The sequence below is a fragment of the Centruroides vittatus genome, unplaced genomic scaffold, assembly GCF_030686945.1.
Source record: "Centruroides vittatus isolate TY-2023 unplaced genomic scaffold, ASM3068694v2 scaffold_899, whole genome shotgun sequence".
In the NCBI taxonomy this organism is placed as follows: Eukaryota; Metazoa; Arthropoda; class Arachnida; order Scorpiones; family Buthidae; genus Centruroides; species Centruroides vittatus.
The window spans coordinates 709,561-727,521 of record NW_027122719.1 but is presented as its reverse complement, the minus strand read 5'-3'; the positions used below and the strand labels follow the sequence as shown (position 1 = coordinate 727,521).

At 29.8% G+C, this 17,961-nt stretch overlaps 1 protein-coding gene across 2 annotated transcripts in view; it reads right to left on the bottom strand.

Moving 5' to 3' along the window:
• LOC136990317 (apoptotic chromatin condensation inducer in the nucleus-like) overlaps positions 1–17,961 on the bottom strand; it is a 45,694-nt gene that overhangs the window by 21,016 nt on the left and 6,717 nt on the right. For both annotated transcript variants that reach the window (XM_067288710.1, XM_067288711.1), the window contains exon 4: positions 719–738. In XM_067288710.1, the coding sequence (XP_067144811.1) occupies positions 719–738 (20 nt within the window). The remainder of the gene's footprint in view (positions 1–718; positions 739–17,961) is intronic.

Genomic DNA, 17,961 nt, shown 5'->3' with positions numbered 1-17,961 from the left:
AGTATAATTAATTTTAACCAAAAATGTAGTGATACGTCTTTGTGAATACAGCTATTCCATACCTGTTGTATTAACAAAAGTGTCATGATATATCTTTGTGAATTCAACTATTTACAACACCTGTAATCAATAGTCTACAGAAAGCGATTATTGTTTCTTCACTTCATTGATTTTCATTATCTCTTTTTTGATAGGAATTTCTTACCTTCAAATAATGAAAACAATAATCTTGACTTTAGGAAAGCAAAACTTAAAAATAACCTTTGTCTTATATTTGGATAAATACAGTGTATGTAAATATATTTACATACATATAGTGTGTATAAATATAATGTATGTAAATATATTTACAAACACTATATTTATCCAAATATAGTGTGTGTTTGTGTGCATTTGTTTGTATATATTAAATATCCTTTACTTTCAACTATATATACACATACATTTAGATATTTAATCAAAAATAAAGAGATGCAAAAAGTATTATTTTTATTTATTAGAAATAAGTTTGAAGACTTTAAAGAGAAATAATAATATTAAATATTTTCATAAAATCAAGTTTATAAAATTTTAATATATATCTAAAATTTCTAATGAAGTTCAAAATTTAATTCAAATAATCTGATACAATTAAATTATAATTATTTCATTCTTTTAAAAATTTAATATTAAGAATCAAGATATTGAATTGAAATTGTAATATAATAGGCCTACTTACAGATAGATTTGGAACTCGATCTAAAAAAATAAAACATAATTTTAACAAAAATTTACTCCAAACTTTAACAAAACTATACTTATTAAAAATTAAAATAATTAAAAATTATAATGATATAAATTACTGAAAAATATTTTATTCAACTGAAAACAAAAAGTTATTTTTTCTCTTCAGAAGTCCAGTATTAAATTAAATTCCAGATAAAGGATTTATAAAAATAGTTATATATTTTCTTTATTTCAATTTTTAATGATAATCTCTAAATTTCACTGTTAGAAAAAAGTTGTGTATATTACTAATTAATTATATTTAATGAAAAAATCATAATTATTTTTTAAAAATTAAGGTAATTTATTATTAAATATATTGTAAAACAAATTACATTTCTTCTGCTTAAATAAAAAAAATCAATATTTTTACAATTGTTAATCAGTATATCCTGTTTGCATATTTTTCAACAATATATTCACAATAGTCTTCAGCTTTAATCCCATATTCTTAAAATAGTTTTCAAATCATTTATATGATATAACTTCTTATTATGGAAATACGTAATTTTTCTAATTTAATCCAGATATTTTCTTAGAAAAATAATTAAAATTATTAAAAATAAAAATGGATATAACTTATGTAAAACTTTTCTTATTCTTTTAATCTTAGACTAGTGATTTAACATGTCCTTTTTGTAATCTATATTAATCAGAGACCAAGACACTTAATCAACTCTTTTTTCCCTTAATCAGTATAACTGTTCAGAGCAAAGAAGCTGTTGTACAGCATTAATGTGTTGTAAGCTCAAAGAGGTATTGAAACAATTTACATCAATCTGAAATGCATTGCTGAAAAAGGTAAAAAAAGAGTTGATTATGTGTCTTGGTCTCTGATCAAAACAGATTATGGGAAAGGACATGTTAAATCACTAATCCAAGATTAAAAGAAAATAAGTTTTACATCAGCTATTTTCAATAGAAATAAGGTTGAAATGTCTTGATTGTAATCTTATAAATGAAATGTTTCATATTAAGTAACAGCAAAGAATTTATTTTGCTACATCATATGCATTTTTTTAATTAAATAACCAATTCCATTTCCTGTCAGGAATACAAATAAAATAAGATGATTGTAAAGAATTTCTCAATAGACTATATGACAGTAGTTTCAGGCTTTTTCTCCTTGCTTTGCTAATCCTTTATAAAAATAATTTTCTTTAATGATTCTTCATTCAAAAAATATATGCATTTTAATTTTAATAGATTATAAAGATATCTGCCAACAGCATTTATTTATAAAAAATATTAAATACATAATTAAGGACAGTCCACAATTGTTTTGATTTGACGATAAAAATTATTTGGTTTATTACAGTCATTTTAATTTTATAAAAACCGCAGCCCATTTTAATCATGAATCATTAACACCAATAAAAAACAAATATCTATTGGGTTGTTCGGAAAGTAATTTTTTTTTTACCACCAGAGGAATTAACTGTATTTTTACCTGCCAATTTCATTCTAAATTGTAGTCATTATATATTTTGACAACTGACATTTCAATGCTTATTTGTAAAAAATTTTGTTTGATTCTTTGCAATTGTTTTTTTTTTGGTATCCCATCAAATATGGAAAATCAAAAGCAGCATTTTCAACATATTTTGCTCTTTTTATTACTGAAAAGGTAAGAAAAACATTGTGTGACGTGTATGGAGAAGATGTATTGACAGAATAACAATGCCAAAATTGGTTTGCAAAATTTCATTCAGGCAATTTCGATACTGAAGATGCACTATGTTCTGGAAGGCTAGTTGGAGCTGATGAAGACAAAATAAAGGTCTTAATTGAAGCAAACCACCGAATAACAACGCAAGAAATCGCTAAGAAATTAAATTTGTCGAATTAAACCATTTAAAATCACTTGAAACAACTGGTTTTGTTTCAATGCTCAATATATGGGTTCCACATAGTTCTTAAAGTAAAGATTTGCTCCATTGCATTGATATCTGTGATTTGCTTCTCAATCGTCAAGAAAATGATCCATTTTTGAAGCAAATCATAACTGGCAACAAAAAATGGATTATAGTGGAACCTTGCTTAATGAGTACCTCACATAATGAGCTAAACAAATTGTAAAAAAAATGACTCACTTAACTAGCAATGTTTTGCATAATGAGTGACAAGGAGAGGGGAAGTCCCAGATTGTGTGCTTGCTCCATCAGTCTGTGTTTAGTACTCATTCTGTTAGTATCTTAGTGTTGCTTGTGATCAAACGTTTTTCCAAACTTGTGTTCACACATATTTCGTATAAACATCAACAACCATCACCCATTATAATAAACACGCCGAACAATATGCCAAATTCTTGGGCTATGTAAATACAGTAGAGAGTCGTTAATCCGAATCAATTGGGGACTGGGGTTGTTCGGATTAGTGATTTGTTCGGATAACCGATTATGTACGAAAAAATATATTAACCTGTCCAATGTTCAAATTTTTCTCCGTTGCGTGTTGCTTTGTGTTGAATTTTCGTCAATTTTAAGCCCAATGAAAATTTTTATAATAATAATCGAGGCTATTGTACCGTTAAAAATTATTTCTTTATTTTGTACAAACAAAATAAATATATTGAAGAATATAAAAACATGAAAATTATACTTTAGAAGTAAATCTAGTATCAAAAACGTTCGATTCAGCACGACACAGTCTGACTGAAAATCGTTCAGATAACCAGCGATTCGGATTACCAGGGTTTGGATTAATGACTCTCTACTGTATTAGAAATTAATTAATTTGCCTAGAGGTAGGCAGTTATGCTGCCATCTCATATTAAATTTAATGATCAATTCCAAATTAAATTTTAAAAATGTCTAAATTAAAAATTATTTATTTATAATTATTAAATTTAATACAAGATGGCAGCATAACTGCCTACCTCTAGGCAAATTAAATCATTTCTAATATTTATTTATAGCCTTTATGTAGCCCAAGAATTTGGCATATTGTTTGGCATGTTTATCAATATTATCTGTAATTTTTTTTTGTTTTCTGCAAATTGAATTTGCATTTAGGTTGGTTCATTCCACACTAGAAGAAAGGATAATGATGATTCATGCTTCTTAACAATGTATATTGTATAATTTTCTTTGAATAAATGTTATACCTAAAATATTTGAGTATTTTTTCAGCTTGGAACACATTATCGTATTTAACACTAATTTATATGGGAAAAACTGTTTCACTCAACGAGTGTTTTGCATTATGAGTAAGATTCTGGAACGAATTATGCTTGTTAAGTGAGATTCCACTGTATTTATAACAATGTCAAACACAAACAATCATGGAGTAGAAGAGATGAGCCAGCTCAAAGCACTTCGAAAGCAGATATTCATCAAAAAAAGTGATGCTCTCTGTTTGATGGGATTTTAAGGGAATTGTTTTTTTGAGGTTCTACCAGAAAATTCCACAATTGAATAGAAAGTGTACTGTCGTCAAGTGGACAAACTGAGTGATACTATCAAACAGAAAAGGTGTAGTGTTTCATCATGACAATGCCAGACCTCTCCCAAGTTTGGTAGCTTGTCAGAAGCTGTTACAGCTTAGATGGTATGTGTAGTACTAATGTTTCTCTTATCACTTTTAATATCAGTCAAGATTCTAAAGCTTTTTCTTTTTTTAACTTTACAAATTCCCCAAATCGCCCCTGTTAATTGATATACTGTATTTATCTTATAGGATAATAAAATACAGTAATATACTATAATACTTCATATTGTAATCATACCAAAAGACCGTCAGATCATTGTCTTTTCCTGAATAAGTCTTGCAATTATTTATACAACAATTAAATGTATTTTATTTTACTGTACATATTGGGTACATTTTTTAGTAAAACCACTTGAAGCTGCTTTGTTAAAAGACAGTTAAGCTATTTCTGCTTTAAGTTAGCTAATGCAGCACTAGTGCAGCAAGGTTCAGAGAGCTGAAAACAAAAGTTAAGATGGCTGCCATCATAAATTATATGCATATTACATACTTAAAATGAAGATTGTGACATACAAAAATGTATTTTGAACTGGTTATCTGAAAAATTAGAAATGCACTTTTCCATAGTCTTCTATACCGACATAGATGTCTTAAATTTATTAGTAATGGCAAATGAATACTGTTATTTACCATATAAGTAATGCATTTTTACACAATATTGACTTTTTCTGATTAGATGCCTCCTGTATATCAATATATCACTGAAAAATACATGTTTTATACAAGATAACCAAATAAAAATATCAACATCATAAATTTCCCCATGTCAATCGTTTTCCCACATCAGTCATTTCTCCCTCAAGCCCAACCAAAAATGATAGATCGAGGTTTCACTGTTTTTACAAGTTGCATTTTGACCAACAAGAAAACCTCATAAGGAACAGTTATTTAATCAGACTTATTGCACCACGATTTTTGAGGAACTTTTACTTGTTTTTTTTCTTTTTATTTTTTATTAGATTCTAAATCTCCAAGATGTACATTTTGGGTTTTCTACCTTTCTTCAATTGGAGTTTTACAATTTGATCTAATAAAACTAACATAATTAAAATTTTATCTTACAATGTTACTTATATTTTAAGAGACATGAATTAAAATTTAACTTACATCAGTATACAATTTAAAAAGATATTTTCTTTCATTAGATAGTATTGTCTTCATTTTTAAAAATGAAAACAATACTATCCAATAATATACTTGTAAATTATTTATTGTGACATAGTCAAAATGCTGGGCTACAATTTTTAATCATATTTTTTATAATTTTTAATTAAAAAATATATGCTCTCAATCTCAAATTAGTAGTGTCTTGCCCCTCTACATCATACTTTCCATTAGCAATAGAGTCATGCTAGTCATCTATCTCCTTTCAGGAAAAAAATTTTGAATTGAAATAATGCGACTTCTGGTTTGGACTAGAAGTTCATATATAGTTAATGAGGGCCTCCTGCCCTAATCTTTCCATATCTGGTCTTGGCTTTCATCTACAGTAGACCCCCCCTATAACATGGGTTCATATAACATGGATTCGTACGACATGGCGAAAAAATTGCAATTGTGTTCATATAACATGCTAAAATGTCATCACTGACTCATGTCATGACAGGATTGGTCAAATCTGGACCAATAGCAGACATTGCACAAACTGTTGAGTTTAAATGAGCAGCGGACCTACTAAAAAACATTTATTATTTAACGGCCATAAAAATTATATTTTTATTAATGATGTCTCCAAAGTTCAGTGAATTTTTCACAAAAAAATAACTTACCAGGAAACACGCGCCTACCGTTTGATGAACTGCTCCGCAACGAAAACAAGCTTAAGCAATGGCGTTGTCGAACGGTGCACACTTGGTAAGTAATCCTACAATTTTTTGTTTATAGCATAGTTTATATGGATTATTCCCAAAAAATTATACATGATTTAGAAATGCTGAGTCAAATTAGTCTAGAATCAGTTAATTTTATGGAAGTAAACATTTCAAACAGCCATAGCCCCTAAAGTGCACGTGCCGGGCTGTGATTGGCTCATGTATTTAAGTGACTCGTACAACACGGAATTCATATAGCACGGAACGTATCTACTGTGTTATAAGGGGGTCTACTGTATCTAACTCCATTCTCAAGATTAAGAAAAGACAGACAGACAGGCAGATGAATGAAGTGGGAATTTATAGGTCTACAATTTTTTCAAATTGCAGCCCAATGAAAGATATTTCCATTCTGTTTGAAACTTCACTAAAAAGTTTCCTTTGTCTATATAAAAAATAAACATTTCTAATTTCATTCAATTATGTTTCAAATATCATCTTCACAAACTGTTCATTAAGTTTTCCGATATTTTTCACATTTTAATTCAATAATAATGTCAAATTATTTTTTAATGTAAATTCTTCTTTGTAGTTATTTCTTTATGTAAAAGAAGTGATTTATTTTAATTTTGCAGTGTATCTGATGATAAATTATATCATTTGAGTATGTTAAAAAACATAATAGTTTTTTCAAATATAATTACTCATTAATATAAGCAACTTTGATATAATGGCAGTTAAATTCTCAGATCATCATTAAAACTTGAAATAATAAAAATACTTAATTTTTTAATTAAATATTTTTTACAATTAAAGGTAAGTAAAACTCACTTCTTTAATCATTAAAATTATCAATTAATCTATAATATTTTTTTCCATTATTAGCAATAATTACTATTTAATTTATTGATTTATATACTACCTTATAAAGAATGATACTAGTATAGTTAATTACAGTAAATGGATTTGCCATCATAATTAGCATGTCACCAACTATTATTTATTTAATGTGTAAACAATTTAAATTATATTATTTAATTTAGTAATATAAACACATCAGATATACGTGAAATAACAAACTGAAAACTTTTTCTTAAATTAAAACAGTGATAAATCAATAATAAATATTTAATAAATAGTTCCCACATATTATTTAAGAATTTATTTCTTTAAGATAAAAGTAAATACTTTTATAATTCTTTAAGTAAATTCTATAAGTAAATTCTTTAAGATAAATATTTTATCTTAAAGAATAATAAAAAATAAAACAAGAAAGAAAAATATCTGTAAACTATTTGTAAAAACAGACAACATTCAAATATTCAAGTACTTAGATATTTTATCTAACATAACCTTAATTGTTCCAGTTAATCACGTTCATACTTGTTCAAACGTTTTTGACCCAACTCTGGGTCATCTGAAGATGACCCAGAGTTGGTCATCTGAAATCTTCAGATGATCCATTCCACTCTGGGTCATCTTCAGATGACCCAGAGTGGAATGGATCACTAATCAACAGACGCATAAGGAACCGTTACATAGCATCTCACTGATATGCTGGGACAACATCTCCCCACCACATTACCTCATCAGTGCGCTAGAACATGGGCCCATGTACGCTCCTAAGGATCAGCTTATACAACTGGAGAAGGTGATGCCAGACATAAAATATCTCATCACAGGACTGCCTGACGTCCACAAAGAGTATTACAGATGGAAAACTGCAAACAAGATAGGTAAAACCAACAATAGAAGCATGGATAATGGGTTCTGGAAATTAATACATAAATCAAGGAGATGGTTAATGGATAAAAATATTGTAGTCCTCAAAGCGGACAAAAGCAAGTCTCTTGTTCTAATGAAGAGACACACATAACTCCATGATGCAAAAGTACATCACTGACACGGAATGTGAAAGCATTGATGACGGATTCCTGCAAAGACTACAGGCAAGGGTGAAACATCTCACACAGACCAGGTTTGCTAAAGAATGGGGATTGCATAGGGCGGTGGTAGCCTCGCCAGGCATCCCTAGGCTCTTTGCCTTTGCCAAAACCCACAAAGAGACACCTTCCCTTAGACCGATACTAGATAAAGCTAAATTGCCTACAAACCTTTAGAAATGGCAGTACACAAAATCATACATGAGCGCATCGACACATACCCTTGGACCATCAAGAACTCTTTGGAGCTAATCAACATATTGAGGGCAATTACCACCACTGACACTACATACATCACGGTCCTAGATTTTATGGCCCTATACCCTTCTATAAAAATACAACCTTGCTTCTGCGAGTTAAGGGACATATTGCTTAACCAAGCTGGTACGTCAGCGCATCGCAAACAAATCTTAGAACTGACAGACATATTCTGCTATTCATCCTTCTTCCGTTTTGGTAATAAAACGCACCTACAAAAACACGGGGTTCCAATGGGCAGCCCCCTATCGGGGGACCTATGTGAGCTGGTAATAAGGAAACTTGAACATAAAATCATACCGGCATTCAGTTCCAACATCCTACTGTACAAGCAGTATGTCGATGATATCATCATCATATGGAAAGCTAAACCGGACATTAATAGGTTCATCAACACAATAAACAATAACCCATATGGCTTATCCCTCAAATTAGACCAAAAAAGCAACTCATCAGCACACTTTCTCGACTTGCAACTTCAATTATACAATAATGGGATCGGGTTTAGGGTCTTCTACAAAAATTGCTACGTACCATTATTCATCCCCGCCAACTTGGAAGATCCATATACCCACAAGATCGCGGCGTTCCAGGCCTTAACTAAGCGTGCATTCACACACAATTCGAAGTATGAAGACACCTTAACTGAACTCAGACATATACAAGAAATGGCAACACTACATGGGTACAGCAAGAACCTAATATATAACATCACACATACTTACACACAGGGGAACAGGAACAACAGGCACATAGACGTAATGGGGTCGGATGATAACAACCTAATGAGGAAAGTTGTAACGTACAACAGCCACCTTGATGGAATCTATAGAGAAATTTCAAACATCACAAAAAACAGGATGGCATATATTAGGCCACCATCAGTATATGACCTACTCCGCAATGGAAAGGACCCAATAGACTTGAATCGCGCACCGGGAGTAGATGAGATCCCTATGTGGGATAGCAGGTTCAATAATAACATGGTTTATGTTGGCTCCACCAAACGCTCGCTGCAACAACGGTTGAAAGAACACAAGTATGACATAGACAAACAGAAACATACCACCGCCCTGGCACATGTAGCTTCTGAACCTGGAATCACTGCAGATCTAAAAAATGCCCGTCTCATAAGACTCACCCACCGCACGGACCAGCTCAGAATAATGGAAACACTAGAAATTTACAAAGCTGGATTAAAAAACACGTGCATTAACTATAAAGATGCAGCTAGCATATCACAAGCGTGGAAATACTGTTATGAGGGGGAAAACACCCAGTAATTGAGTCGTAAGACATTAATTTAACGATTATGCAGCAAATTTACACCAAGATCTTCTCACGCGCCATATTGTCATCATAGCACAAGAGAATCGTTCCATTAGCAAGCTTAACCGTTTGATAGTAATTTGAATTGGGCTGGATTCGATGTGAACGTTCCAATTCCGCATGTTGGTTTATTTTGTTACAACGATTTCCTGAAGATGACCCAAAGTTGGGTCAAAAACATTTGAACAAGTATGAACGTGATTAACTGGAACAATTAAGGCTATGTTAGATGAAGTACATTCCTCCAGTTTTTTTGTTTGATGTTCGTTTGAATTACTTAGATATTGTTCTATTTATTTCTGAACTAGTTATTCTATAATAATGAAAACAGTTTAAACTATTTCTTAAATATTGTTTCAATGGCCTATATTTTGGTTTCAACATTAGATGATTTTCAATTTGGTATAGTAGATAATAAACAAATTAAAATAAATTTTAAATTAAAAAGATGCTTTTGACTTTCACATAAAAAAATGTACAAACTGAATTTACAGATCAGTCTAGACTTATCAATTTAGTCAGAAACATTTGTATAGTTTTGAGTAAAATATTTTGTTGGATAAGTGTCATTTTGAATCTTTAGATTCATTTTTGACTTTTTTTTTTTTGTTTTTTTAAATTACCAACTGACATATTAGTTTATGATAATAAATTTATTTAATCAGTAATATGTTTATTAGAAGACCTAAACTTTTTTCTAATCCAATTAATATAACAATACTGTACTTCAATAAACATTATATTCAATTTAGATACAAATGAGTAATTAACATTAAATATATATTTATCTACAGAGTGTCTATAATTAAAGTATACCACTTCTGGAGACAAATCAATAAAATTTTATAGGTACTGTACATTTATCTCAACACAAGAAAACTGTGGACAAAGTTCTAAAAATAGTTAAAATTTTCTTTCTTTGATGCTGCTGCAATAACAGTGCCACTATTTCAACAGCATCAAAAACACTATTCAACATGCTTTTCATCAGTCACATATTGTGATCAAGTTATCACATTAGCAACAACCATGTGTAATATGTCAAGACCTTCTTTTTCAATTCACCTCTTTAGTTTTGATAAATTTGCAACTCCACCTGTAAAAACTCTGCTTTTCAAACAGCCCCATAATCATGTGATTGAACAGACCCTTGCATTGGAAAAGACTTTTTACATTTTCATTACCAAACATATCAGATAGTATATCTCTCATAATGACTGCAGTCTTGCATCACCTTGCATAAATGTGATGTTACTCAAACATCTGTTATAGTTTAAGGATGACAAAAATTCCAGCATGTATTATATCACTACTGTTATGTGATGCTGCTGCTGCAATAGTGGTACCATTATAGACTCCCAGTAGTAAAAATTGTAACTATTTTTGAAACTCTGTCCACAGTTTTCCTATGTCAAGATAAATATGTGTATAAAAACCAACAACTGCTGAATTATCGGGCTAGCAAATGGCTATAGTAATATTAATAATTTAAGTTAATTTTGGTACTAGAGTTAGGCGTTAGGCACCATCTCTTGCTAAATTTAATAATCAGAATTTTAATTAAATAATTTAAATAAATTTAGGCTTAACTGGAAGAAAAGAATTGGCCCGAAGCGGGATTCGAACCCGCAACTTCTGCTATCCATGCAGACACGTTACCAGTTACGCTACCCGGACCTTCGGTCCGATCTCCCCTTCCAGTTGATATAAGATTACCGTACAGTTGTTGGTTTTTATATATAACGGGTTAGTTGTTGTTTATTTATATGTGTATAAAATTGTATTGATCTATCTTTAACAGTTTTGTCTCCAGAGTGGACTAAAGTGTTATACTTTAATTATAAACACACTATAACTAATATTTATGTAATTACTATTATAATATAAATATATAATATTTATATTATAATAAATCACTAACTCAAACTCAGCCTTCTTACTAAATATACTAGATACATCCAATACACCTTATTGCTGAGAACATATATTTATTATGTATAACTAACGTTTTCGGCCCACTTTATGGGCCATCCTCAGGTTACAGTTGTTCGACTCTAATACAAAATTGAACACGTTCAAAATTAAACTAAATTAGAACATACATTTTAAAATTAAACAAATAGAACAAGTATAACACCAAATAATAAATAAGAAAATCCAAATAAAACACAAATGTAAATGCAAATAAAATACGGTGACTGGCCGTAAACATTAAGGAAAAATTCCTTATCCTTTAACCCAGATATCTACTGAGCCTCTGTAGGCTCAGTAGATATCTGGGTTATACATTAATATAATTTAAATTATAAAGATGCGACGGGGTTACCGTCATCATGGAAGTACATGGTAAAAAGTAACACACATAATAATGCTTCTACAGAGGCTCAGTAGATATCTGGGTTAAAGGATAAGGAATTTTTCCTTAATGTTTACGGCCAGTCACCGTATTTTATTTGCATTTACATTTGTGTTTTATTTGGATTTTCTTATTTATTATTTGGTGTTATACTTGTTCTATTTGTTTAATTTTAAAATGTATGTTCTAATTTAGTTTAATTTTGAACGTGTTCGATTTTGTATTAGAGTCGAACAACTGTAACCTGAGGATGGCCCATAAAGTGGGCCGAAAACGTTAGTTATACGTAATAAGTATATGTTCTCAGCAATAAGGTGTATTGGATGTATCTATTATATTATAATAGTAATTACATAAATTAAATAACAATATCTTCTAGTTTAATTACCGGTACCAATGAACACCATTACTTAACTTTTAATTCCAGTAACATAATGTCTAATACAATATTCAACTAAGAGTTAGTTTGATATTGTATTAGATGCTATGTTACCGGAATTAAAGATTAAGTAATGATGTTCAAATATTATACATAGTAGAATCAAAAATAAACTGAACTTTTTATATAACTTTTATCACATAAATAGTATATGTATGTACAGAAGACCACCTTCAATATAAGTATTTTCTACAGCTACATACTTTTATTAGCATCATATTGTTTGTCAAAGCAGTACTAGAAACCATATTTTATTGGTGTCTTTAAGGGTTCCAATTGCTGCAATTCTCACCATAGCTTTTCAATTGTTCCTGGTCAGCAAATATCTGACCATGCTTTCTCAATCTCTTTACTATCTTGATGTTCTGTAAAATGAAATAGAAATTGAAGGGCTACAGACTCTATCTAATAAGCAACAGACTGGAAAACTTAGTGATGAAAGTCATTAAAAACATCACAAAAAATGGCTTCCAGAAGAGCTTTGACAGTGATATGTTAGCAGAAATATGTAGGTGAAAGAAGAATTTACTTTGACACAAGGGTGCAGAATATATCTAAACATGAAAACGAGGTTTAGGAAAAATTCAAGCAGTCCAGAAAAATTTGCAATTGAAAATTATTATGATGAAAAAAATGTTGCAATAAAATGCATCTTAGCTAAGCCTACAAGAATTAATACAGGAAACTCACAAAATACAGAGAGATCCTATGTCAAAGAAAACTTGAAACATTCAATATCTAAATGTTTAAAAAAAAAAAAAAAACATCTGTGAAAGCTTAATTTTCTTTTATGAACACATGTAAAAGATGTTAGTTAGTTTCATTTACCAAACCACAGTTTTAATTTTTATGAGAAACCAGAACTGAAGATTAAAAAAAACTGAAAAAAAAAATATTAATTTTTATTCAACACTCTATTCATGGATGAAATTTGCTATTCAATAGATGAAATTTTGTCAGCTTAAATTAAGATAAAATATTCACTTGTTTCTCACATGGAAATTTGCATTTAAAAACTTTTCTGAATTGTCTTGATTAATTAAATAGCTAAATAGAAGTTTTATCATTTTATAAACATTATTTTCTTTATATCTCAAATTTTTCATGGATATATTTTAATGTTAAATGTTTAAAAATTTATTATAAAATATGGTCATATTTTCAAGAAAAAAGTAATAAAATGTCAGTTAAAAACTGAAATAGTTTGCATTATTGTTTTGCAGAACTTTTTGCAAAATATTGGTGCTTTTCTTAAATAGTTTTTCAGAAAAAAATTGCACAATCATTACTGTGAAAATTTTTTTGCAATGAAATACCAATGATTGCCTTAAAAATTGGGCTATAAATTGACTAATTAAATGATTGATATAAAAAGATGATTTTTGCCAGATTTTTTAAGGCGATCGTTGGTATTTCATTATATACTCATCAGGCTTAGTGATGTTTATTTATATTTTTTTGCAGTTTTGGATATTAAAAAGTCCATTAATTAGAGCCCAGTGATAAAAATAGATCATCTATGGCAATGGTAATGGACACCTATCATGTTCTATTTCAATTTGATCTCCATTAATCAATGTATTAAGACCTCCCAGAAGACATTTCCCCTCACGTAACATCATGCACCAGAGAAGGCAACAGGGAACCACTCTGGTTGTAACTTCCCCTAGGATAACCTTGGTGCCTTACTAAATACTTATTAACCTGCACCAGGTGTTTGCCGACATCAAGATCTCTGATATGGCACGCAGAGAGAGAATCAATGTATTACATCAAGTTTATAATTGTATACAATATCTGATGATGCTAATGATACATGTTTCAATTAAAGCATTCTTTAATTTTAAAATTTTTATGTTAATTTATGAATTTGGTGTTGTCGGCAAATTATATGGTAGGGCTATTTAATTATTTATATGATTCAATTAGGATATTTTAAACTATTTAGTAATAATTATTAATTCCTGCATAAAATTTTATTTATTTTGTATGCTAATATGCAGCAATTTTCAGAAAAATTTTGTATGTTAAAATTTATGTTCTGGAGAAATTTTGGGTCCTGAAAATATTCTGCATATCTGTTTTGATAGTAGTGTGAAGTAAATACAATAGAGCATCGATTATCCGACCCCCAATTAACCGACCGCGTTCTAGTCGGCAAATTCAAATGTCCACTAGTGATGTGGCGCTACAATATTTGGTTATGTCTTGGCTACTTTAATATTATTTTTGTTAAATTTTTTGCATGTTTTAGCTGGCAGCACTGGCTCGACCATGAAAGGGAGGCTAGTATTTAAACCAGGCCTAATACACTATACTAATAATGTATTTTTTCATACTTTTCGGTTATCCGACTTTTCAGTTATCCGACCAACCCCAGTCCCCAATTAAGTCAGATAACTGATGCTCTACTGTATTTCTATATGTTGTATAATAAATAATAAAACCTGGGGCATAAGTTTCGTTTATTTTTCACTCTAGTATACAAGATATCACAAAAAAATGTACTCACTCTTTGACCATTACTAATATATTAAGTTTTGATTTAGGTGTTTATGGACATAGTCCAGGGGGTGGGGAACTTTTTTTAGCCATTACCCCAAAATATATTTGTGTAAATCGACATTACCCCCCTCATTTTGAAAAGAAGAAAATCGATACATATTTATCGAATCATTTTATACTGAAAATGAAAAAAGTCTCATGAAAATAATAATTAACAGACAAACCAAATAAAATTATCATTTTGGAACACAATAATTTCATTGAAAACTTTTACTCTTTAGGTTTTGCAGAAATTCCTTATTACCCCCAATAATTTCATTTTTACCCCAGCTCCCCGACCGCTGACATAGTCTAATAAGTTAAATGAAAGAAAATTTAATGGCATTATAGAAAACATTAGTCTTTTCTCCTAGCCTAGTTTACTCAATCCTAGGACTAATAACGAGTGAGTACATTTTTTTAGTACACCCTGTATATCTAAATATTATATAATATATCTAAATATTATGTATATCTAAATATGTGAATGAAAGTTAAAAAACATTTTCTTAAACTAAAAAATATTTTTTATATCATTTTATAATATTTCAATTATACAATGCAAATATGTTTTACTTCACAAGAATGGTTTGTACAATAATATCAATTTCATCATCAATACAGGTAGGGTAGATGTACCAGTTTTGGCCAGCGTACCAGTTCTGGCCAGAAAACAAATTTAACTTAAAAATATAATAACCACATATTCAAATCTGTCCAATGAAACAAACTTTTATTGTTAACTGTTCACATAGTTAACAATAAAAGTTTGTTTCATTTGTAATTATAATTTTGAGTTAAATTTGTTTTCTGGCCAGAACTGGTACTACACTGGCCAAAACTGTCCCCTACCCTAGTCCATGACTTTTGAATATAATGTGTTCTTTAAAATACATCCAAAGGTCAGAGTTGCATTGTTATAAAAGGAGTTCTGTTTCCAAACCACTACAAAGAAAAATCTTATTTAAAACCAAATGATTGCCATATTCTTATCAGGCTGCTTTACTGCTACTATTAATAATTCTATTCTGAATAATTTGGAACTAGAGGTACTATCTCTTATCAATTTTAATAATTATAATTAAATTAATATTTATTAAATAATTTAGAATATTCTAGAAAAAAAAATTGCCCCTGAGCAGAACTCAAACCTGCAATTCCCACTTACCATCTGAATGCTTTACCAGTTAAGCTATCTGACCTCTATCTGATCCAATGGTAAGTAGGAGTCGCGGGTTTGAATCCTGCTATGGACAGATTATTTTCTTCCAGAATATTTTAAATTATTTAATAAATATAAATCTAATAAGAGATGGTGCCTAACACCTACCTCTAGTATCAAATTACTCAGAATTTAATTATTAATAGTAGCAGTAGCCCAATTAAAATATGGCAATCATTTGGCTTATTAGTAAACATCAGGATTTGAGATGTTTATATATTATTTAAAACATTTAAACCTTAGATTAAACAAAAAGCAGACATAAATATTAATCTTCATAAATGATTTTGTTTTTACTGAAACCAAAACTGACAGAAAATGCTCATAATAGCTTAAAAATTTTTGTTTTGTCATCTGAAAATGTATGAAAGTCCAAATTTCACATATAAAAATTAGGGATATCAAATCATAATTTAGGGATATTAAAGTTTTATGTATTAAAGAGCAAGATGTTCAAAAGTCAAGGACGTCTATATTAGAAACATGCAAATCTATTCATACATGATTCAAATAAAACCTGTTAATACTAAACATAAAATATTTTTCTTAATTTATTAATAAAATTGACTGCTGTAAATTATATCGTAAGCAATATAATCATTTTTAATGAAGTAAAATTTATTATTATTAATGTAACAAACATGTTCAAATCAGCTTTTAAAACTCATTAAATCAAAGAAAAGAATATAAAAAATTACCAATTACAATATACAATATGATTTCATATAATCACACATACATTTATTAACATTATATATATCAAAGAAAAATAATTCAATTTAGAATAATCAACATTTAAAAAAATAAATATTTATAGGCCTATATGTATTCAATTTAGCTCTAATATTTCAGAAATCTAAACTAAAAAATCCAAAAATATTTCTGTTTTAGACAATTTTTTGTCTACCATAGGATACTGAATAAATAGCTATTAGGTCATAAATCTAGAATGAGCTGTTCACTTATATAACTGTCAATTAAGAATTTGTAGATAAAATTATGTATACAGGGTGCATAGGAAAGTCCCTTTAATCAGAAAATTCTTGTGAACGGAGAGAGCTACAGCTACGCAAGTGAAGTAACTGTATAGTAAAGCGACTATGCCCGACCTAATGCAAATGACAGCAACGCCCCTAGTGGCAAAATTTGGAAGATAGGCAGTGCAAATCAAAAACGAAAACAGATAGAGCAAACTTTCCAATTAGAAAGTTTTAGAACATCAATTAATTAGTACAAAACAACATGTGTTTCACATGGCTAAGATAAATTTTCGCCTGTATACCCAAAAATGTCCAAAGCGATGCATGCCATTTTGTGTAAACGTTTGAAAGGAATAGCCATGGGTATGAAGAAATACGCACAATTTATTGCATAAAATACTTACTAAAGTATTGACATAAGTACTTATTAAAGTACTTATGTCAATACAGTTTGATAACATCACGAAAAGGCAAACTGTCACAAAAAACAACGAAAAGGCAAACTGTCACACAGTGATAACAAGTTAATGTTGAGTATGTTCGAAAAGTCTGCCATTGCTCATGATACATGTGAGAGTAATTCTGCATGCACATCTCTCAACATGGAAGGTGTCATACTATTGCAAGCATCTGTAATATGATGACATAGATCTAGCAGACTTGTATGTGGAGTTGCATAAACCTGATCTTTTATGTAACTTCACAGGAAGAAATCCAATAGAGTGAGGTCCGGTGATTGTGGAAGCAATAGTGTGACACCTTCCATGCTGAGAAATGTGCATGCAGAATTACTCTCACATATATTGTGAGCAATGGCAGACTTTT